Source organism: Onychostruthus taczanowskii, unplaced genomic scaffold (genome assembly GCF_017590055.1).
Source record: "Onychostruthus taczanowskii isolate IOZ18803 unplaced genomic scaffold, ASM1759005v1 scaffold7, whole genome shotgun sequence".
NCBI classification, from domain to species: domain Eukaryota; kingdom Metazoa; phylum Chordata; class Aves; order Passeriformes; family Passeridae; genus Onychostruthus; species Onychostruthus taczanowskii.
In genome coordinates, this window is record NW_024504786.1 from 13,313,818 (window position 1) to 13,337,026 (window position 23,209).

At 37.9% G+C, this 23,209-nt stretch overlaps 1 protein-coding gene across 1 annotated transcript in view; it reads right to left on the reverse strand.

The window, feature by feature from the left end:
* The window catches only part of COL24A1 (collagen type XXIV alpha 1 chain), a 115,856-nt gene that overhangs the window by 4,714 nt on the left and 87,933 nt on the right, over nucleotides 1–23,209 (reverse strand). The window contains exons 38-56 of the mRNA XM_041421831.1: nucleotides 21,893–21,946; nucleotides 21,326–21,433; nucleotides 20,368–20,421; nucleotides 19,541–19,594; nucleotides 18,189–18,245; nucleotides 17,201–17,254; nucleotides 16,241–16,294; nucleotides 16,081–16,134; nucleotides 13,913–13,966; nucleotides 12,173–12,280; nucleotides 10,321–10,428; nucleotides 8,722–8,829; nucleotides 8,581–8,634; nucleotides 8,223–8,285; nucleotides 7,060–7,113; nucleotides 5,471–5,506; nucleotides 567–602; nucleotides 445–471; nucleotides 211–276 (exon numbers count right to left, since the gene is read on the reverse strand). Of these exons, the coding sequence (XP_041277765.1) occupies nucleotides 211–276; nucleotides 445–471; nucleotides 567–602; nucleotides 5,471–5,506; nucleotides 7,060–7,113; nucleotides 8,223–8,285; nucleotides 8,581–8,634; nucleotides 8,722–8,829; nucleotides 10,321–10,428; nucleotides 12,173–12,280; nucleotides 13,913–13,966; nucleotides 16,081–16,134; nucleotides 16,241–16,294; nucleotides 17,201–17,254; nucleotides 18,189–18,245; nucleotides 19,541–19,594; nucleotides 20,368–20,421; nucleotides 21,326–21,433; nucleotides 21,893–21,946 (1,203 nt within the window). The remainder of the gene's footprint in view (nucleotides 1–210; nucleotides 277–444; nucleotides 472–566; nucleotides 603–5,470; nucleotides 5,507–7,059; nucleotides 7,114–8,222; nucleotides 8,286–8,580; nucleotides 8,635–8,721; nucleotides 8,830–10,320; nucleotides 10,429–12,172; nucleotides 12,281–13,912; nucleotides 13,967–16,080; nucleotides 16,135–16,240; nucleotides 16,295–17,200; nucleotides 17,255–18,188; nucleotides 18,246–19,540; nucleotides 19,595–20,367; nucleotides 20,422–21,325; nucleotides 21,434–21,892; nucleotides 21,947–23,209) is intronic.

The following is a 23,209-nucleotide window of genomic DNA, read 5'->3' on the forward strand; positions in this document are numbered from 1 at the left end:
TACGAATTATCACAAAATGTAGAAGTCTTGCTGGTTCTCTTAACTTCATTTCAACTCTATCCTGTAAATCCTAGCATGTTTCACTACATTCTATAATTAGTTTAAATTAATAATGGATAGCAAGTAAGTCTTTGAAAATAAATGCTGTTATGTCCTCAAAATTATAATTGCATTCCCTGTATGATAATGTAAATACATTTAAATATATACCTCCATCTGCAAGGCAGCATTTGACCCAAACAAAGCTTGAACAGCAGCATTGAGATCCACTTGTTTCTAAAAAACAGGTATTTCAGAATATAAAAAGATGAACAAAAACATACAAAGGTGCATCTGGTAAATTCTTTGAACAGTGGAACAAAGAGTACATTTGAAGAGGATCCTGTTATTTTCCCTTTCAATAAAGCACTGGTTAGGGTAGGTTAGGGTTGTTACAGAATTTACCCTTGGTCCTGGTGGTCCAGGTGGTCCCTGGAAAATGGGAAAAGACAGATATTAGGCGCTTCACATCTTTATATAGTGCAATCAAAATGGAAAAATACAAGCACATTTTTTTATGCACTTACGGGTGGCCCAGGCTGGCCCTGCCGTCCCTGAGGCCCCTAGAAGAAATGGAGATAAAATGCAATGGTTATGCATTAAAATCTCTGGGTTTACATTTATGTATTTATTAAATCACAAACATGTCCCAGTCTTTAGAAGGAAGAAGGTGTGATATCAGTTGTGGTAAAGTTATGGATTATTAGTTACTATTTTTAAAGCACCTTGCTCCATTTACCATATGAATATTCATGTTGGAATTCCTGTGTTGCCTGGTTTCTTGTTTCTCCAATTACTTCTGATATTAAAGGAACATTAGAAGTCATAGAAAGTATTCATATATAATGTGCTCTACATTGTGCCAGTGTTATATGTATGCTGACAAGATAAGTACTAAAAAGAGTAAATAATCACAAGAACATTGTAAATAATGTTATCAGTATCTGCAAAAAACTAACTGATCCACTTTAGTCTAGGAGTATGTGCCAGGCTTTTATCAGTTTAATTTATTAGCAGTGTCAATTTTCAGCCAGAATATGTTATGTTCATTGTTTTACAGTGATATGGCAGACTTCCTCTTTATTCAAGAAGTTATGCCCTTATTTTAGTGTGTAGGATGATTGCAGAGGAGAGGAGGAGAAGGAACTGCTTTTCCCTAGCTTATGGTACCTACAGTGCACGTAAATCTGAGTTTTAGGCTGCCTTAGGATTGAACATGGACTTTTCTGGTACAATAAACCCATGTAAATAATTCTTTCTTTATTCAACTATCCACACTGAGCTGGAATGGTTGTGGACATTTATTAACATGCAGTGATACTTGTGTCTCTGTTAGAGTCTTATCTTGAATACTCAAAGCTTCTTGGAGCTATTGTAACAAACAATGGCACAAATGATCACAAGGGGAAGAATAAGTGGCAGTGCCTTAAGAAGAGAAAAAGAGAAAGAATGAAAGGCATGGGCTAGATCTGCACCTTAAATTACTAAAACCCTTTCAACACAGCTAAGTCAATTTAAGCAGAACATTCTTTTGTCAGTGCTGCTTGTACCAATTACTTGAGCACAATAAGCTGTTCCAACAAAAGCCCTCATACGTCAGTACAGTCATGCTAGTACAAAATCTCTGCCAAAAGAGAAATAATCTGATGTGACGTGGTCACGCTGACAAATGTTGTGAAACTGATCTAGTCAAACAGGAATTAAGCTGTATCACTTGATATAGTAATAACAAGTGTTTCTGCTGTGAGATTTCACAGCAAGCAAGGTCTGTGTGCCACTTCATGCTACAACTGCTGAACTCGGGTTGTGCTCAAGCTGCCACAAGCAAGGGCAGCTGGAAATGGTTAAAGAAAGACCAGATTCAATCTAATATTAATTCATGTATATTTTAAAAAAAGGATCTCAAACCAGATAGAAGCAATGTACCTAAATCACCGAGGCTGCAAATTTATCAGTACTTAGTCCTAATGCAGAGCATGCGGTAGTGCCAGGGAAGGCATCTGCTGGGGGTTACAAGGACAGCTGCACGACTGAACTATGTCTGCACATCACCTGCCCCGGCCATGCCAAGGGCCTCAGGTGCTGGATGATGAAGGATGTGAAAATTGGGGCCCATCATATAATTCCAGGCACCAGCTCTATTCAAGGCTATGTTGATGGCTGTGCTGCCTCAAATGGCTTTGAGGCAAGATCCATGTCTTGTATGTGTTCTTTGGAGAATAGAGGAAATTCAAAAATGAAGCAATTTCTGGATGTTTAGGTACATGATTTTCTGATATGTAACCAAGAAGACCTTAATAAGATAACGTCTATGGATTGTAAATATTGTGAGCTTTTCAACTGATACCTCCTGACCCTATTTATGTTTCATCCTCTTAAACCTATAGAAGGGACTGGAAGCCATCTTTTAAGTGGATATTTAATGATTAACATCTTTATAAAAGATGTTAATCATTAATGTTGGCAAAAGGAAATAGAAGAACAAGTAATTTTAGCACATGTAGTATAATAGTATGGACATCCCTGTGGGTTCTGTGTGAAGTAACTAGCTGTCATTACTCTTCTGAGTTTGATTATTGCCCAGCTTGAATTTTTCTTTGAGATCCTAAATAGTAATATTTAACATTAGTGTTAAATATGCTTAAAATATTGTTGCTATTCATTATTAGAAAACTGTTCAAAGTTTACAAAGATTACATTCACTATTTTGGCATAGCTCCTCAGCTGTTGCAAATCAATTGGGTTTCACAGAGCTATGCTGTTGCATGCCAGCTGGGAAGGCTGACTCCACATTTAATTAATCAGGTCAGGTGCTCAGGTGCTATTAGACTGCTCCAGGATACCTTCAGTCTCATGTGAATATATTACTGGCCTGTCTGATCATGCTTGGCCAAGTATGTTTAGAATAAAATGAAAGAGAAAGTGTGAAAAAGAATCTTGAGAAACAAATTTGACATTGTAAGGATATATTTGTTTTTCTTCGTTCAGGACTTGATTATGCAAATACCAAACCAAGGAAAGGCACAAAGTCTTCAACAGTTTGTCCCTAAGTAACCACTGCTCTCGGATGAATAGATGTCCTTGTTCTGAACGCTGAGATTTAGACATTCCAGTATATTTTTCAGATGAGTGAATGGTTCAGTTAATGTTCTATGTTCTTGGCATATGTCACCTTTTAAAGACTCAAGATGTCTTGGGACAAGAGCAGCTCAAGTTTATAGTGGTTTCTGAGATAGAACTGAATGTTTTAAAAATAAAAACCTTCACTGTTCCAATGAGTTTAAGGTATTTTGCAAAAGTGGAATGTCATTTGTCTTGATCCACTGTCTCCTTGCCAGTAAAACCCATGAAAGAAAAAAGAGGTAAATAGTGAATGCTGTTTGTGAACTACTTTGTGGAATATCACATTTCTTAAATGCATTAAAACTTCAGAGAGCTATAGCAATTATCTTTACAAATCTTTAAAATGTAATGATACTGCACAGTGCAGGGATTTTACCAATGTTCTTTCTTTCTGCTGCAGAGCAGAAAAATGAGGCTTAATTACACTTTTCATGAACTAAGTTAATTGCTAAATGTTTTACTGGAATGTACTGGATTACTTTTACAAATCTACTTAACTTAACCTCTGGTCGCATGAGAATTTAAGTGAGAAAAGTGTAATTCCAGTCCATGCAAACAACAGCAGAGACTAAACCAGTTAGCTTCAGTGTGTTCTTAATTCTTTAAGCACTCCATTTGATTGAACAGAAGTTCAAAGGCCAAAATCCCAATCTTTTACTAATGCTGAGAGGCCCTGATTTTGCATACAATAGTACATACAGTTAACTATGAAAGCATGAGCAATCCCAAGGACATTCATGTTTTCTAAGAATTTTTAAATTCTTGAGGAGTGTATTTTTAACAGAGAATGTGTGCTTTACCACTCAATAAGAAGACATGATTCTGCATTCTATGTCTTTCTGGGGATAAAAGGATATTTCTTTCTAGTATGAACTCTGTAACCCTGACAGACTGAAAAATATAACTAAATATACTACAAAAAGGTTAAAATCTATGTGATTCTAGGAAGAATGCCAATATAAATTTTAAAGGTATAAATTAAAGTTCAGAATACACAGTTGGATGAAAAAAAAATTCATCTCCTTTGTATGTGAAAGCAGCTGGAAATAAATCCCTTTCTTGGGGGAAAGTAATGCCACTGTATATGACTTAAAATTAAACATTCTTCTTCTGAAGACAGCCTTACTAGATTAACTCATCATGATGAATTCAAGAACTTACTTAGGAAATAACTTCTTAAACACCAGAACCAACAATGGAAACAGATGTTTCTTGTTCACCATTGTGGATGGTTTTTTTAAGGATTATTTTTGGATTTTTTTTAAGTGTCAGCATTTTTAGCTCTGTGCTGTCATAACAATTCTTATGAACAAACAGTAGAAAAAGACAGCTAAGATGGATAACAGCAAATTGAGAAAATAGTTTTCCTCTTATTCTGAGATAGCAATTGGCTCAAGAGCATTAGAATCAAAGAGGAGAGTTCTCCAAGACACAGAAAAGAAGCTTCATTTCAAGCTTTAGCTCTTTAAAATGTTTTGAATATTTCAGATTTATTTTTCAAAACTTTTATAAGGCAGTTTTATTGAATTTTTTGGAGGTGGCTGCTAAAAGCAAAATAGAGTAAGTGAAACTAAATAATTTTAAATGAGATAGGATGAAAGGCAGGGTAAGAGAAACAGGAAAAAGATCACATCTGCTAGTTACTGGAAAATGAACTAATTATACATCTGTCATAGAAGGTAATATCATAGTTATCAACTTTGTGTTTGTAAATTTGCTGTAAATACGATAACTTAATGACTTTTCATGTAGCCATAATTAATTGGAGACTTTACTGGCTCTAACACAAATTTAGCATTAAATCCAACATTCACGAATGTACAACGACTCTTGCTGAAAAATGAAAGACAGCAAATTCATAACCCATCAGTGCTGCCCATAGTTCCTACAGCTGGAATGCATTGCATGGACACCCACCCGCAGGTCTGGGCTTCTCCTGAGCTTCTCCCTTCCTAGACAAGAGATCCAGATCTATGAATGTGTGCGTGCTGTGAGGCACTAGATCTTTGACAGCAAATGTGGCACAAGATTTTCCTTTTAAATATGAACATGGACAGATTTGGAGTATGCTCCAAACTGCTGTATGACCAGGGCCCAGCAGCTCACACCCACTGGGCATAACTCCTTAAGTCAACTTGAAGAAGAAGGTCACACTTCTAACCCAGGCTACCAGCTTCTTGGGCACTGCTCTCCAGGAGCACAACACGACTGCCTGGCATGCAGAGCATGCATGAGTACATTCAGTGTAACACAGGAATAGATTTTACACAGCCAAAAGAATGAAAGCACAAAAGTTGTTTCATCTTACCATTTCACCCCTCGTGCCCTTTTCACCTCTCGGTCCCTGTAAGAAAGAGCAGCTGTTAATCTGATATGCTTTCTAGTTGCCTAGGACTGAAATAAGCAGATTAATATCCATGAGAATTATACTGCTCACATGAAAAGTCCAGTCTCATCTGTGGAAGTATTTACAGCTCTAGGGGTTTAATTACCCTGTACTACTAGAAAAAGAAATTAGTTGAAAACATCTTGTGATTCCTATATGTTGAAAGCTGTGTTCTTTAGCTTGTATGTATTCTCTCAGTAATTTTAACTGTTGTCTGTCAATCAGCTGTGTTCTCCACAATTTCATCCACATTCAACGTATCAGTGCTTCACCATCTTTAGAGAACAAAACTCAATACTCTCCATCACTGAAGAAATCCATTCATCACATATATGTTTTTGTTATGTTATTAGTTCTGCCCTCATTACCAGATAGACACCATTTTTCTGTCCCCATTTTTGGCTGGTTTTGCACTTGAATTGCGTTCCCAAGGATGGCAACAATCTTAAAGTTCTTCTCTGGAAAAATTTTGTATCTTGTTGGCTGCATTTCATAACATGTAGAAGTAGCCTTCAACTAAAATGCTTTCTTGATAATGGCAAACTTTTACTTTCAATATGAAGTCTATTAAAAGCCTTCATACAAGTGCACATAACTGTAAAGTTTCTTTCCTCAGTGCAATTGAAAAGAATGGAGCAAGACAAAGTACTGATTTTTCCAGCAGGTGGAAAGAATTATAGAAGGGACATTCCCCTTCTTTCTATTTCACTTGTAAATATTTGCATTTATTACTTTTATTGTATATTTACTATTTTTATGATTATTTTGATTTTTAGACATTCTCATTTACTCCAAGTCTACTTGATCAGACAGAGAGTTTCATGGTACAAAGAGTTCTTAAAACTGCTTACATGGTTGGGTGGTTGGGAGACATGAACCACGGGGTTCTCTTGCAAAACAAATCTGGCTCTGACCGTGAGTGTGACAAAAGATGGAAACAGGAATGAGGGCAGAGCTCCTCCAGTGCAGGGAGCCTTCGGTGCATTGGAAGCTGTCAGAGAGGCCACAATGATGTTTGAGTTGTAACAGGGACCTCATCGGCACCTGGAACAGCCTTACAAGGGCACACAGGCACTCCCAGCATGTCTAGAGGGGCACTCTGGAGAGTTCAGCCCACAAGAAATAAAAAATAAACTATATTGAAACTCAGTGTGGATGTTCTCCAGATAAATCTCAGACCAAAGGCTGAGAAAGGATATCCAGGTGGTAATTACTGTGTGCTGTTTTACACCTTGGCTTGCCCACTGCCCCTGTACACATGCTCTCTGCACGCTGTACTCAGGCAGAAGGCCATTGCAATTACTTTTTTGTCACTGGTTTTGGTAATTGTTTTCTTGTTTGCACTACAAATGCTGGAGTCACATACATTAACTTACCAGCATGGTATAACAAGGAAGGTCCTGTTAGTTGCTATTTGCAAACAGAAAAATAAGAAGGTTGCTAGTTGAAAAACAAGATGGTTAAACCAAAGGGTAATGAAATAAATTATGCAAAAGTGAAGGGAAACTTACAGGTCTGCCAGTTGGGCCTGCTATGCCTTCTTGACCAACAGGGCCAATATATCCCTGTAAACAAGCAAAGAATTTATTAGTACACTGTGTTTCCAAAATAAAGAAAATCCTTATGACATGTCCTGATTTAAAGTTGCTCAGCACACAGACCTGTCAAATATCCAAAAGATCATGGTGGTACTCTCTAAATATTGAGTGCACATTACGACAAAATCAGTAAGGTAAATATTTTAGTAATTTGTAATACTTGTGCTTGGAAAGCCCTCACACATTCTTTAATGTGAAAAGTGATGCACTAAAACCAGTGGAAACTTAAGTACTCTGATTACAAAAGATCACATATTTATTGAGCAACAACCAACTCTATCGTGAGCTGTGTTACTGCCCACAAGGGCTCTTGTAAGGCTGCCAGTAAGTGCTGCTAAAATGCCACTTTTCAGTTCCATCTCACTTAGAGCAAACTGCTTGTGTCCAATGTTTATCTCATATAGGAATGTTTAGAAAAATAAAGTAGCTATGAGAACCCTAAAGCTGCTGCTCTGCACCTGGTTAACTGAACAAACTCAGTTCTGTGGTGGTAAAGGCGGCAGTGAGAGAAGATGTTCTGGTAAGGCCTCCCATGCTTCAGCCTTTCACACTTGATGCAAAAAATGCTAACCATGTTTTCATGTTTTTTGGTGAGTAGCAAAGCAGAATGTTACGAAGAATGAGCTAATGAATGTTAGGAACATTTCAGATAAAAAGAGAATCTTCATTAAAAAAAGATTACCTATCAATCAATAATGCCTGAGCACCACTGTGCTTTTACTGCAGGCAAAGTTTATCCCTATTTTCTTTTGCTGTAGAACACAGTTACACAATCAGCAGTTTTGCCAGTAAGAAGAATGATCAATAGACAAAGAAATACAAAGTCATAAGGTTACACTAGGAGATCCACACTTAGCCAGCAGAGCCTGCTTTTTTCTTTCAAGATTAAGGGCCCAGCTCTGTTCGTGTGTCTGTGTGCATGATGTAACCAGAGCAGTGTTGTATCCAGACTCAGACAAAGGTTTGGGTAGAGGCTTCTGGCCTTGCTAATAAGAAAAAGGACTATTTTCTATGTTGAAAATGTATGCCACTTTCAAACCATCCTAACCATCTCTTTCATGTAGTGAAACACTTACAACTTGGCCTGTTGGACCTTTCGGGCCCAGAATTCCAACTAAGCCAATGTCCCCTGCAGGGCCCTGAAAATGCAAAGGAACAGTTTAATCCAACATGGACATTAGCTATCCACCTGTTTCAAACTCTTGTAATTTCCAAAAGTAAGATAATTTCTAAGAGCAGCAAGAGTGAAAATATCAAGCGCACTGACGCAGAATGTTTGTCCTTAGACAGGGAATACACAGTTCTGCCTACCATGTTCCAACAATTCAGGGATATTTTGAACAAATGAGTGCTAAAGCCGATTAATTTTATGCTTTCATAATGTTCTCACTCTGTAAATAGCTTACAATCTGAGAGAAAAGAACAAGCACATACTTTTGGACCTGGGAATCCTTGAAACCCCATTAAACCTTGATCTCCATCTTCTCCCTGTAATAGGAGCAGGCATCCTTACCATTAGTTCACGTTGTTAACTCTTGGACTACTTGTTTTGCATCAAGCACTGTGATTACGTACAATCTGTCCTTTCAGGCCAGTGTCTCCTGCTGATCCTTGGTCACCTTGGGATCCTGGAAGGCCTCTTCTGCCTCGCTTTCCTGGATGACCTAGAAGCCCTTTCTCACCCTGCCAATAAAAAGAAAATATATATTTTAATATGATTATGGAAGTTACAGAGGCAAATACACATTTCCTGTCAGAAGTGTGGAACTTGCTTTCTCCTTAAGAAATACACTTATTCCATTCCTTTTATTTCCCTCAGGAAAAGAATTAAACATACACTAAAATGCAAATGTGACTTGACTGCTCCTTGAACTGGAAACATAAAAACCATACATGCTGGAGCAATTCTAGTATGGTATCTCTCAGTGTGAGCAGTAAAATTCACAAAATTAAATACAGAACAGACAGGTTAAAAGTAAATTTTAAAAATAATCCTCTGAGCAAGACACAGTGTACTTGTCAAACTCCCTGCTGTTAGACTAAAAATCCACATTGATTCAAAAGGAAACTAGACAAGTTCCTGCAAGAGAAATCCTCTGAGGACTATCAAAAGCACAGAAGACATGTCTAGCTCAGGAAGTTATTGAGGTGCAGTAATGGCTGTGAATATACAGGTTTCATGCTTTGTGCTTATGCTCTTTTCCAGGTTTTACCTTTATTTTATTTGCCTTGAGTGTATGTGCATTATTAATGCTTATTCTGTAGTACATGTGGCAACAGTTTCCCCTCAACTCATCTATTCCTTGCCTTTCTCAGATTGCAGGCACTTCTGAGCAGGAACTACCTCCTACAGCTCATTGTCTAGGCAAAGTAAAATTCAGACTGGAGGCACTGGCAATAAACACTGCAAATAATGAATACATTTTATATTAAATAAAATGATAACAAAGACATTATTTCCAGTTTCCAAGTAACTTAAGGTTTAAAAGAATGGCTTACTAATAAAATCTCACAAAGAAAATGAATTTAGATAAAAATCATGATTTTACATAAAAAATCTATTCTAAATAATGAAAATTCCATTCAAAATGAAGAAAATTATCTGTAATTGTTACTTGTTTTCTTGTTTTAAAATTGAAATTAGTCTAATTTATATGAGGATATGCTGATATCAGGTACCTGGAACTGCCTGTAAAATGAAGCACACTCAGATTTCTCTTTTTGAAAGGGCTAAACAAAAACAATTTATGTCCTGTGGTAAATGATGTACTTATTAGCCCCCAAACCTGGAACTTAGGCTTAAAGTTATGGTAATTCTCTGCTATTAGATTGCTTAGATGTTTAAATAATCCTGACTGTTCTAGTAGCTACAGAAGTTTAGAAATAAGTCAGGCAACATCTGACCCTAAAGCTGGAGTGAATAAATACAAAGTGTTTTAATGGCTTCTGGAGTTGGAATAGCATTCAGACCGATGAGATCTCTATTTTCAAATTACAGTTTATAGAAATGTGGTAAACACAACTTATAATCTTAGCCTTCAAATAACACTTGATGTCTTTTACTCACGTGATTAACAGCAGTGTGGTGGCTCCACTGCCACCAAATGCAGCATGAAGAATAAGCAGTACCAGCAAAACTCTACTTAAACAACCAGATCCCATGTAGGTACCCACCTTTAGTCCAGGTGCTCCCATGGGCCCTGGCATGCCTGGCAACCCCTTGGGACCTCGAGCTCCAGGATAACCCGCTAGACCTGGTAAGCCTGAGTTTCCTTTATTGCCCTTAACAAATTGAAAATAATGGTTCACAAGTAGAACAGCCAAGCATGATTTTTCACTATATGCTGAGACAGGCAAATAACATAAAATCAGCCAAAACCAGTTAAGGCTGTCTGTATATAAGGACACACAATGATAGTACATCAAAACATATAGAAAGACAATGATCAGCAGTATCATGTGGATTTCTGCTAATATTCCAAAAGTAAAAGGCTGAGAATTGTTTGAACTTCTCAGTATTCTTCTTTCAAGAAGAAATAACTCCACATGAAACAGAATGAGACTACCTTCCCAAAGAAATATTCAAAATTCAACATGTTTACTTCTGAGGATCAGGCACACCGGTAATACTAGCATGGCTGTGTACACTCTGTAAAGATTCACACACAATAACATTACCAGATGAAGAAAGACCAGAACACTTGTTGTGAAAATGTATGAGAACATCAACCTATCAACAAAAGCAAGTATTTTAAATGAAAAAACCTGCTAGTGAGTACATGGAGTCAAGCCACTTTTGACATGCTACAAAATGGAAATTTGCTACCATACAAACGAACATTTCTGTGGTAAAATTTAATAGAAATGTAAGCGTATATAAATCTTCCTTATTTTCTATGACATTCAGTTAAGAGCTCATAGAAATAAAAAGGTTGTATAAAACACCATTTTTGTATTAAATGTCATTTTTTTGGCTTTTGAATATGGTGATGTGGCTTATAGATGGATGGACTGATAAACTTACATAGCAAAAGTTCTGCTCTTTTTATTCATTGTGGCAAAAATCAGTTATAAGCCCCCTTTTATTACAAACTGTAATGGGGTAATGGAGTTGTCTTTACTATGATTGTATGACCTTTTTGGTGGAAAGACAAAAATGTAAAAATTCTTTGGGGTGATTCTCCTAAATCCAGCTCTGAAGAATTTTAAGAACTTGGAAGAGGTTCATGACCTGAGACTGGAGAAGCTTGAGTAGGGTGCACCTGCCCCCTACGGGTAACTTGTTTAATTTTCTCTTTGCTCAACCAGATTGGAAATTTATACCTGAAACAACAGTCCCTCATCCAGCATCCTGGCTAATTCCTAACTCCAAATCTAACTCATTAATCTTTTATAACAGTTACTGCTCCATCTGGGTAGAATACTGAGACATTAATACTCAAAATCAAAATGGTCAGACTTTCAATGATGAGAACTACTCAAGGAATCTTCCCCCCCTCTCTGGAAGGACTAATTGAAGAGCTGTGTCACTGCTCCCAGTGGCAGCAGGTCACCACCTTTGGCCCACAGCAAAGAACAGTCAGACAAAAAAAACATTTCCAAGAATGCTTTTAGATACCTCACATACCTGGCTTTGGACAAAGCTTCATAATTATTTAGGTGGAGAGACACAGGTTACAAATACAAAGTCAATAAGGAAATGTGGGATTATCTCAGACCCTAAGAGGAAATAGTCTCAGGTTAATTTTCAGGACCAAAATTGTGCAGCCTCTCTAAGAAATGACTTTCACTTAGCTGTAGTTACTACTGTCATATACCAATGAAACTGTTCTCACAGCACACTTCCCTTATGCTAACTTTGTATCTTGGCTGGAATATCAGGAGCAAAAGAGAAAGAAAATAAAAAAAAATGGTCCAATTTCCAAGATACTCAGGGAACTGAGAATGGTCTCTTCCTTTTAAATACCTTAACCCTGGAAAATCTGTAATGCAAAATGACATAGAGGAAATGTGGAAAGCAACTTACCCTGGGGCCAGGCTTCCCTGACAGCCCAGTCTTTCCAGGGTTCCCAGGAATGCCTTCTGGTCCAGGGTACCCAACTACTCCTTTCTGCCCTGGTGGCCCTGGTTTTCCCTTGAAAAAAATTCAAATCAAATATAGCACTGTTTGCTCCCTTCATCTTCACCCTCCCATAGCTGGATTTCAGTCACAGTATTTCCTAAACCCTACGTAACAGCAGACCCAGTGATATGAATGAATAGTTGCAGAGGGAGCTCTGAGTTAGGATGTTTGCTTCACAATTCTACTAGTTTAACCTTAGACTTGCCCTGCCATGGGATCTGAGCAACTTCAGCTGAAATCATGGGACTGTCCCCTTTGTGTGCCAGCCTGGAAGAGTGTCAGTTCTTAAACTGAAGTGAGGAATCCTGATAAAGTTGTCTATTTATCCCTGGAAAAAACAATCATATACCTTTTCAGCCTTTATTTCACTAAATGTTCAGTACTGGACTTTCACAAATTTATGCTGTTCACATTTGAACATATCAAAAATACAAATTTGTAATGTGGCAAGTTTGTGGTAACTGTTGCTGTACTTGCACAAAAAAGGCCTCATCCAACAGAGGAACATTGATTTATTTCCTTACAATTGTTTCCCTTTAGACTGACAGACTGTCTTAAAAGGCTTGGAGTGCTGCACTAATCTCTCTATAAATGCCATTTCTCAGAAATGTAAAATGTTCTAACTACAACACATTTTGTCTGAAAAGGTATTGGTAGCACCAGCCATATAGAATATAAGAAGTGGGCCACCCTAATCTTATTTCTAATTTCTGGTTGCTTAAGTATCTTCATTTTGGATGTGCTTTGAAACTTCCTCACATTCTAGTTTTACTGCCTTCTCCTCATTTCTCTGTATGTTCCACTTTCCTTCTTTTCCTTTGCCTGCTGAATGATCCCTGCAGCTCTCCAAGAGAAAATGCTGAGTATTTACAAAGGACACACAGTTCCTTGTCTTCAAAAGGCTCCTCTTGCACTCTGCCCAGCAGGTACAAGGTCTGTGCAACAGCTGCTTTTCTCCAGTTACTGACAATGTTTTGATGTGAGGTAGTAAAAGTTATTTACAATACGTGCTTGTGTGGCATTATTTATTAGGGGACCAAAATAACCTTGATGCATTTTGTTCTTCGTTATGTTTACAGGACACCTACTGCTTCCTGCTCTGTTTTCTCCCTCAGGGACAAAGGCATGCAAGTCAGCTCCTCTGCAGTAACTCAAAAAAAAACATTAAAAATTTCAGCTCAGGGCAAGCAAGAGACATAAATAAACCTCAAGGCATTTGCCACATGTATCCATCATGGACATATGGATCCAGGCTTCTGTAGGCTGCAGTGGATCAAAGAACTGATGGGGTCAGAAGTGAACACAAGTACAGTTCTGTACAATATAATGTGATAACTTCCAAATGGACTTCACAAATGAGCTAATTAAATAACTTCACAAGTGGTAAGAACCTTGTTGTTAGTTGCACATCACTTCCATATGCTGAGTAACTGAATATAATTCAGTATAATTTAACAAAATTTCAAAAATCATTAATATTCAAAAATGACAGGGGCTCCTTTACATTTCCTGGATAGTAAAAAGGTGCTTTAGAGTGAACACAAGACCTTCTGGTAACCCTGACACGACCCAATTTTTGTTTTATTAGTTAGTATTTTCTTTGTTTTATAATTTGAAAATGGGCTGTAGAATTTTGTTACTTACAGGAATTCCAGCTTTGCCTGCTTGGCCTGTTGCTCCTTTCTTCCCTGTGGGTCCCTAGAAGTTACAAATATTTGTGAACTGACAAATGTCTTAAATTCAATCCCCTAAGAAGAGCTGGGGATTGTTCCCCTCTAGAATTCATGTTCACATTGCCTGGCTTTGGACCAGATTATTCACATTTCAGGAGACAGCAGAAAGTTGTTCAAGTAAAAGCAAATACATTTTTGGCAGAATTGTGTATGTTTTTTCCCCGTTGTGAACCAGTTTTTAAAACTTTTCCAACAATAATAATAAAATGTTTTCATCATGAATTTGGTAATTTCTCCTGTATCAGCCCCCCCCATACACTTTTACTGCATTTGCTGTACTCTTCAAAAGGGAAGTCATGAAAAGTAGGCAATGTAAATGCACTGAATGTCTGTGGAAGAGAATACTAGAAAACAATAGTGTCACATATCACAGATGTGAACATTTGTTTTTATCTAAGATCTACACAAAATATAAAATTGGCTTGAAATTGGCTTCAGAATTTTTTTCATCTTGACTGATCTTGAAATTGGTAGTCTTAGAAAACTGAGAGATACTGGGCAGATAACATTCTTGTAAGTGGTTTAGTGACACAGGAGGTCATGCACCAAGGAAGAAAAGCTCAGAATGGTCAAAAGCTTCTCAGAGAACTTTGTTATAGGATAGTCTGCACAGAATATAAAGATTTATAGCATCAATTTTATCCTACCTCTAAAAGATGCAACCACTGAAGAACAGGGACAAGAATAACACTTGTTAGCACAGAACAACTAGAAAAAGTTTTCTAAGATTTTTCCAGACTATTTCAAAAACACTCCTCAAAGCTATGCTACCACTACCATGCTGCAATATGATACAACATGCAATAAGGTGAAAAAGCATGGGTTATTTTAAGTGTAAATGTTTTATAATTATGCAAATATGACAAAAGCAGCAAAATATTGTCCTATTGTTAATTTAACACCTTTTTTTGTAAAGAATGGCATAAAGGAGTCCACCACTCAGAACTGGAATGAGCATATTCAAATAACCTAATGTAGTTTTCATTAAGATTTCTGGATGCATGTAAAGAAAACCCAGCTGATTCAGGGTTGCAGTTTGTGGGATTAGCTTTGCAAGCCTTGCTACAGCAGCACCAGTAAAGGCACTGGGGTTAAGACTGTGCCACTGTTCTCACTACTGACACTTCTGTGGAAACCTTTAAGCCCTTATGGGCAGCTCCATGCTGGATATTGGTTGCACATTTGTAAATGGCAGTATTGATCTGAGGGGCATTTGCAAGACAAAGAAAACGTTTCTTCAAGAGGAACTGCTGATTTTGTCCTGGGATGTAAGTAGTTTGTCAAAAGCAATACAGCAATATATCTGAGTTCACAGCTGGAGTACATGTTCGCAATGTCCCCACACCACGTTTCCTTTCTGTTGCTTCAGTCAGTCCCAATCTACTACAGATTCATGTAGTTACCTACAAAATTTTTAAACTCTAACAGAGCTGCTTCATGGAACTTCTCAGACAAAATATCTCATTTAAATTGGAATGGTAATTGGTATTTTAAGAAAGCTTTCAGCCTAAAGCTTTTGAAATCTCAAAAGCCAATGACATTCAGTCCATGGAAGAACACAAACACTTTTGGCAATTTTCAACACATCACCAAGATGAGCTAATATTTCTAAAGAGAAAGATATGGTCTTTGATCTTTGTCATGACTTGCTCTGTCATTATTGCTCTAGTATTCTGTAGCAAATTCCTTATTCCCAGGTCTCTGAAAACTCAGTGCAGTGCAGTACCAGGAGGCTCTATTTACAGATCAGAGAAGCAAAATCCCTCCAGAGCTACTTTAACACAAGAAACTCCACTTTAGGGGATAATTAAATATCACTCCAACGTTTCCAAAAGAGCTTCTCATCATGCTTGATATCACTCCAAAGTAAAACTACTTACCTATCAAATAACACCTAGTTACTAATCAAGATCATTATGCAATTTTCCACTTTATATTTTTTTTGTCCCTGCAGGTATGAAAAGGAAACCCAAACACTCAGTTTTAGCCTTATGGAACAGTTTTCCAAGGATAGCCAGTGAACAAAAAACCCTGCAAATTCCAAGTAAGTGCAGTTTTGGTTTACTTTTTTCTACTTACTTCTGAACCTCTTTCTCCTTTTAGTCCTTGTTCTCCCAATTCACCTGGCTCTCCCTTTGAAAAGAACATACATTAAATAAATGCAAGGAATCATTTGCATGCAAATGAAAACATATTTTCAATACTCAATAGAGAACTCTCCCTTGTTCGAAATACTTACTGGAGGTCCTTGTTGTCCAATAGGTCCTCTAAGCCCTGGAAGACCTGTATGACCCTGGGAAAGAGAAAATATAACATATTGCAGCACAGTAACTTAGGCTGCCGTGCTCAGTGAGCTGCAGCTTCCTGGTAAAGCCCATCCTGGGAGGTGTCCGTGGACCCAGGTTCACCGACACGACCCAGGTAAGTATGGTCAGATCTCCAAGATCAAACTCTACAGAGATTTTATTCTTTACACACTCTACTCCAAGCTGCAAGTGGGAATTACATATTATTTAAACATTTCTGCACTTCTGTAATCATAGATTTGGTTCATTCATTTATTACTGTGTCTGTCTGTATTACTGTGGAACTGGATATTCTGTGTCAAGGATTGTCTCTCTTGTATCTCAGTGAACTGCATCAGTGATAAGCATGAGTTACCATCCAATTTGTATGTGTTGAAAGACTGAATATAATTAATGAATAATTTTTAGGATTAGATTTAAAATAGGTAGTGCTTAAATTTCAGAGAAAAACGTTAACTAATACAGTATTACAGAAACACAGAACTGTTTAGGTTAAAAGTGACTCTTTCTCAAGCAAGGCCAGATAGAAATGATTCAACAACAACAACAAAAAATTTTGAAAGGAATTTCATGTGTTTCAGTTTTTGCCCTTTGCCTCCTGTCCTGTCACTGGACACTATAGTGACAGATCTGTCTACCTCATCTTAATTTCCTCCCATCAGGTATTTATACACACTAAGGTCACTGGGGTCTTCTCCAGCTGAGGAGCTGCAGCTCCCTTTTCCCACAGGAAAGATGCTCCAAGGTGGTCCAGGAGTGCACCAGTGCAGTGAGGGACCAGCACAGGCATCCCTGCACACTTCTGAGGGAAGATGACACTGCTGCTGCATTACTCCACAAGTCTGCAGAGCATGCCATGCCCAAACAAAAAGATAAACCCCAAAAGGTATTACCTTGTAGCCCTCATCACCAGGCTCTCCTCTGTCTCCACGTTCACCACTTCGACCCTAGAGAGGAAACCAGGGAGCAAAATGAAACAGCTGAACTGAATATAATGCTGCAGTGAAATATGAACAGAAAGCTGGGATTTGTCTTAAACTATCCACTGAGAGGGAACTGAGAAATACAAATATGAAGGGCAGCTTGGCTAAAGGAATAAACAAGATTTTTTTCTAAACAGAATGCATTGCAGTCAGACAGTAGCCACAGTCTACAATTTTTTGTGACTGAAGACTAGAAGCTAAAAGATTAATATTACATGGTGCTTAAATGAAAGAGGAGGGAGGATTGACCTCAGTGGAACTTCTCCAGATTTATACTTATATTAAAAAAATTTAAAAATATATGAATTTAAAATCTGAATGGATAAATGCAGTGACTCTGATTTCAAGACATGCAAGGAAACTCTCTTATGGCTTCCTTAAGACAGCCCATTAAAAATTGGATTCTTTTCTGAAATTACTTGCTGTCCTCAGAATCTGTTTTAAATTTGAAGTTTGTACTAATAATTTTGACAGGTTCATAAATGCTGCAGAGATACACTCCACATGTGAATTCAGTACAAAAATGGTTGCAAAATGCAGTTTATAAATCAGCTGAATTAGTTTGCAGTGATAATGAAATAAGTCAAAACATATTTTTGATTAGTAAAGCAATGATGTATAACTCGGGTTAAACACAGAGGGAAAAATTATTTTCTAAAATGTGCTGATCTACACACAGACTAATGGCATTAGTGTAATTAAATAGAGGGCACAGATCTTTAAGCAGGAAAGAGCACACAACAGCATTTTCAGACTGAGATTACTCATGAAAGGACCATCATTCTCTATATTTGTACTGATTCCTGAGACCTGAGATGATATAAATCTTCAGAAATAAATGCATTTGCTCTTGTCTTGAGATGCACTAGTATAATTTTTTTGAGAAAGAAAGACCTACTGGTTCACCTATGGGCCCAGGTAGTCCAGGGACTGTATTGTCTTCGCCTGGGTAACCCTAAACCAAAGAGAAGTATTAACAAATGTTAACTTGGAAGTTCAACCTCATCTACCACGCACATAAGTTCAAATGCTAATAAGAAGCAGAGATGATGTTGTATAGATGCTAAAAGTGAACATGATGCTTATAGTTTAATATCATGGATATGGTAACTCAATTTTAACATTCACCTAAATGTCCCAAAAACATTAAGGACTAAAAAACCTAAATATTTGCTTTATTCTCAAAGGCAGCTATAAGGGAAAAAACTGATTAACTGAACAATATCCATGTCATTGTGTCTTTATTTAATGAAAAAAGGATAAACAGGATATTTGACAAGGGGAAAAAAGACTATTTCTTCCACTACTTTGAGAAATACACTTAATAGAAAGAAAAACAAGAGTACAGAAGACTCCTACATTAAGTCTGAAGCCAATTACAATTAAAATATGAAATAACTGCCATCCAAGTTAATAAACAAAAGATTATCTATTCCAGATGATACCTAGCAATAGCAATGCAAAGAGAATCACAATTTAAATATAATTACAGATTCCTACAGTGCATCAAAGTGGTTTTTCAGAAGTGACCCAGCAATCTAAGCACCTAGCTGCCAACAAAGCAGTTTTCAGTTATTGTTTCTTAAAGCGTATCAAAACCTGTTTACAACATCAGCCACTAAATGCCTATTTACAGTATTTATTGCAAAACTTGCTCCAGGTTGTAGCTCTGTGTCAGGACAACTCCAATCGAATCTCCATGAAGTGAATCCATGTACCTGCCCTCTTGGGTTACATGGGTCTCAGTGAGCATACAAATCTGTTTTCAGCATTTGAGACTTGAGAGAAAAACAATAAATTTGACACTAAAATAGCAGTACTGAGGCCACATCCTGTCCCTAACATTTTATATTAACCACAGACATTTGTCCATCCTGGTTGGACTTTCAGGCAAGTCTGTGGGTGTACTCACAGGCTCAGAGTTAAGTAAATATTTAGCTGGTTCTGCACTGATTATTTTTGTCAGCAGTGCTCGCTAAGGGCAGTGGAGCTGTCTGATACAATAGACTGTGTTCTGTACAATGGGTACCTTGTGTTTTAAAACCTCAAACATTTTAACAGTGTAATTTTGGACTCCAGCTCTGAATGACCCATTTCCTCACTTTGCATTTCTTTTCCTAGTCTTTGACAATACTAACAAATACTGCAAATGATGGCTTTTGCTGCTTGCTGTGGAAAACAGTGGGTGTGCAGTAACATTTCCTCCCTTTATAATTTCACAAAACAGAGCAGTAAAACCCATGTTCATACCTTTTCTCCTTTGGGGCCTGGGGGCCCTGAGGGCCCTGGAGGACCCTGGTGACCCTAAAGAAGCAAACCAAACACAAATTATTTTAAAACAAATAATTAAAGAAATAGCTAATTCCAAAATTTCTTTTAGCTACTTGCTACATTTCTTTTTCTGCTTGAAAATTATTCTAAATCTTGTTATGACAACAAAATCAATGGCAGAAAATGGATTGTGTGCAGGAAAAGCTCTATGCATGTTGGGAAACTACATGTTCTGATAGGGCTTAATGCAGGTGATGGGAGCTGGGCTGGTTCTTGCTTCAAATTCAGGGTCAGTGATGGGTGTTTTTCTTTGGAAAAGAGACTGGACAGTCTGCTCCGTAAGAGGATGACTCAATCCATCTATGATGATTTTCACAGCTATTTTTCAGTGAAAGCCACAATATCTTTATGTCCTTCAACTAACCTCATTCAATCAGCTTCTGTTATTTAAATGGAAATACGTGGCCAGACAGTAAGCAGAGGTGGGGTGTTTGCTGAACTCTCTTTATAATGAATAGCTGTAGTAGTTTTAGAGGAGCTTTATTCAGAAGGGGTGAGATATATTGCATAAACAAGAGTTTAAAGTTTGTGGTAAAACCCCCCCTGTGAGCAAACTAACAAAAACCAGGCATCCTTGCTTAAGGCTAGCATTTCTGTGTAGGCAAACACACCATATAAACATACATGAGTATCTGGCTGTCCTGAAAATATTTGTGTAGTCTAGATATAGATTCTTAGGATATTTGAAATTAGAGTACCATGGACTTTGGGATGTATGTGTACCTGAATTCAGCAAAAAAACGTACCCCATAACCTGGAATTCCTGGCTCTCCTTCAGGTCCCATTCCTCCTAGATGTCCCTGTTAAATGCAGTAATCAGAGAGAGAAACAAAATCCTTTGTAAAGTGCTACAACAATGCCTACTATATAAAGCAAGGACTTGGAAAAATCTTGAAATACTGACATTTGACACCATGGTTAACTTTCTTGTAGATCCTACTTCATTTATTAAATAATTCTGGGCTTTCCATTCTTCTGTGGAAAAAAGTGGTCAATGTTTTGAGTTCCAACATTATAGTCTTTGTGCATAATTAAATCAAAATGATCTAAGCTTTGAGAGGTGAGGAAGAACTCTCTTTATAAGTGCTAGTATGCCAAGGGAAGCAGGGGGTGGTCATCACTTCAGAAAGTTGACTCCTTCTCTTGAAAACGTTGGCCATTAGATAGTAAACTTTGCTTCTGTACCTCATGTGCTCAGGAGCACACAGCTGCATTCAGTGGCCACAGCACTGGACTGAGACAGGCACTTGGCCTCTAGTGTGGAGCCTGGATGCTTCTGTGCATCTGTCACACAGTATGGAGCAAGCTTGGGAGCTTACTATGAAAGGAACTAAAAGTGAATGGAATGGACTTCATTCAGCTAACTTTGGAGTAGATTCCTATCTGATAGGAGTAGTAGCCTTCAGCTGAAGTGCTTTGTTTTCAGCCATGGCTAAGGCTGATGGTATGTGACAGCAAACCCCTTGATTTTTGCTCTTGGATCTGGAAAGGTTTATGAGCAGCCACAGCAGTGAGGCTGTACGTGCAGCGTGGGACATGAGTGCTCCGTGGTGTGCTCTGCCATCCCACCCCCACAACTGTCAGATGACCAAAAGCTTGAGATGGCTCTTTCCAGATCCATGGGCCAGGCTTCTGTCTGCAAAGGTGAACAGGTCTCATTCTGATGCTGAAAGGCCTCTGTAACTAAATATGCTTTGTACTAACCGTGGGACCTCGAGTTCCTCTTGCACCTTTAGGACCAGTTTTTCCAGGTTGGCCAGAATCACCAGCAGGTCCAGTTTCTCCTGGAGGGCCAAGCTGCCCCTTTTCCCCCTGTTGGTATTATTGTATTAAAAATACTAAGAGATTGACACTAAGTTTCAAAATGCAGTTGATGCTTAATCAAAATGTGTAACAGCATTATTTAATAGGTATGACATTTACTGGATGTTATTTACTGTAGTTATTAGAATGTCTGAGCCCAGAACTCTGCAGTATAAAAGAGTCTCTGCTAAAGCCTTCCCATTATGTTTTTGTTTTCTTTTGGTCAAAGCTTAAAGCAGAAACTCTCCTGAGTTGCAAAACCACATCTTGATACAAATTTAAATTTCCTAAGACCTTGAATGTTATTGATTACAGAATGATGACAATTCTAATTGCTATGGCTAACAAGTAAAAAATTGGCTTGAAGCATGACACAAAACAGGAATAGTTTTGGTTCAATGGAATTCTGTAATGTAAATTTGAGTTTCAGATGAAAGGAAGGGAACTGGGGAAGATGAAAAATACTACCTTCTTTCCTAAACGGCCCCTCTGACCTGGATTTCCTGGTATTCCTTCAGGGCCCTATAGATTTATTAGGGAGAGAAAGAGAAATTATTGAGAAAGGCCTGGAAACAGGTTTAACCTCTGCTCCAAAGCGCATAACTAAGTAGGCTTTGGTAAAGCAGAGAGGTGGGAGGAAAAATATCATAAACTGTGTCTTTAAGCAAGTTAGAAGGGCTGTCTCAAGTTTTAGGATAAACAAGTTTCAGAGATTATTTATCAAAGCAGTGTAAATGCACTGCAAATAAGGGAGAAAAAAACCCATTACCTCTTGTCCACACAGAAATTATTACTTTACAGATTTGTGAAGTTTATTTGTCGCTTGTAAGCTACTGTTTAAGGAAAATGTAATGTTACTCTCACCTCCAATGAAACACTCAGACAATGGGCTATAGGAAAATGATTTCCATGTTTAGACTAGGATATCATGATCTGTCTGCATCCCTAGAACGAGGTCAAACTAAAGCTGTGATGTGTACACTCCCAGATGCCAGGGAGGACAAGTGGAGAAGGAGGCAGCTCTACAGCTGCCTTTGGAACATGTAGAACAAAAACGTGAAAAATCCCTCCCTAACCACATCCTCCCAAAAATCGAATTGCCAGACCTGCCTGTCTCACTGAGGCACAGAAGCACTGCTGATGCTGATTATTGTACACAAGTATAATTACATAAAGTAATGCCAGGGTTGAGCTGTTTTGCAACGTCAACATATGAAACTTTCAATGTTCCCCAAAACTACCAATTCAAAATAGAGAGTCAAAGAAACAAAGCTTTTTCTGCACAAACACCCAAAAGAATACTTTTTTCTTTCCCTAGAAAAGTAGTTCACAGTGAAGAACCCAGAACTAAAGACAGCAGAATGTAGCACTGATGCTTAGAGGACAGAGTGGACAGTGCTCCCAGCCATGAAGAGCTGGAGTTCCAAGCAGCATTTTGTCAGACCCACCATCACATAAGAGCTACGCAGAAGGCAGCCAGAGGACTGCAGATGAGAACATGATGATTTTTGGTAAGGGAAGCTGGTCTGATTTAAAGCTACAGTCCTTGCTTTGGAAACTGTGCTCCAAAATTAGTTCTCATGAAGAAGTTGCATACAATTTCATGGATGGATTTTAGTTGCTAGGAGTGATGCCAGAACAAATAGGCAAATGGATCTAACAATGTTATCTGTGAATTCTAATGCTTTTCTACTATTTGATCTGTGTATGTTTGATGCCACATTGTTTGGAGAGGAGAGATCTGAAGCGAGAGGCTCCAGGCTGTGTGGTACGTGTGTCTGGATG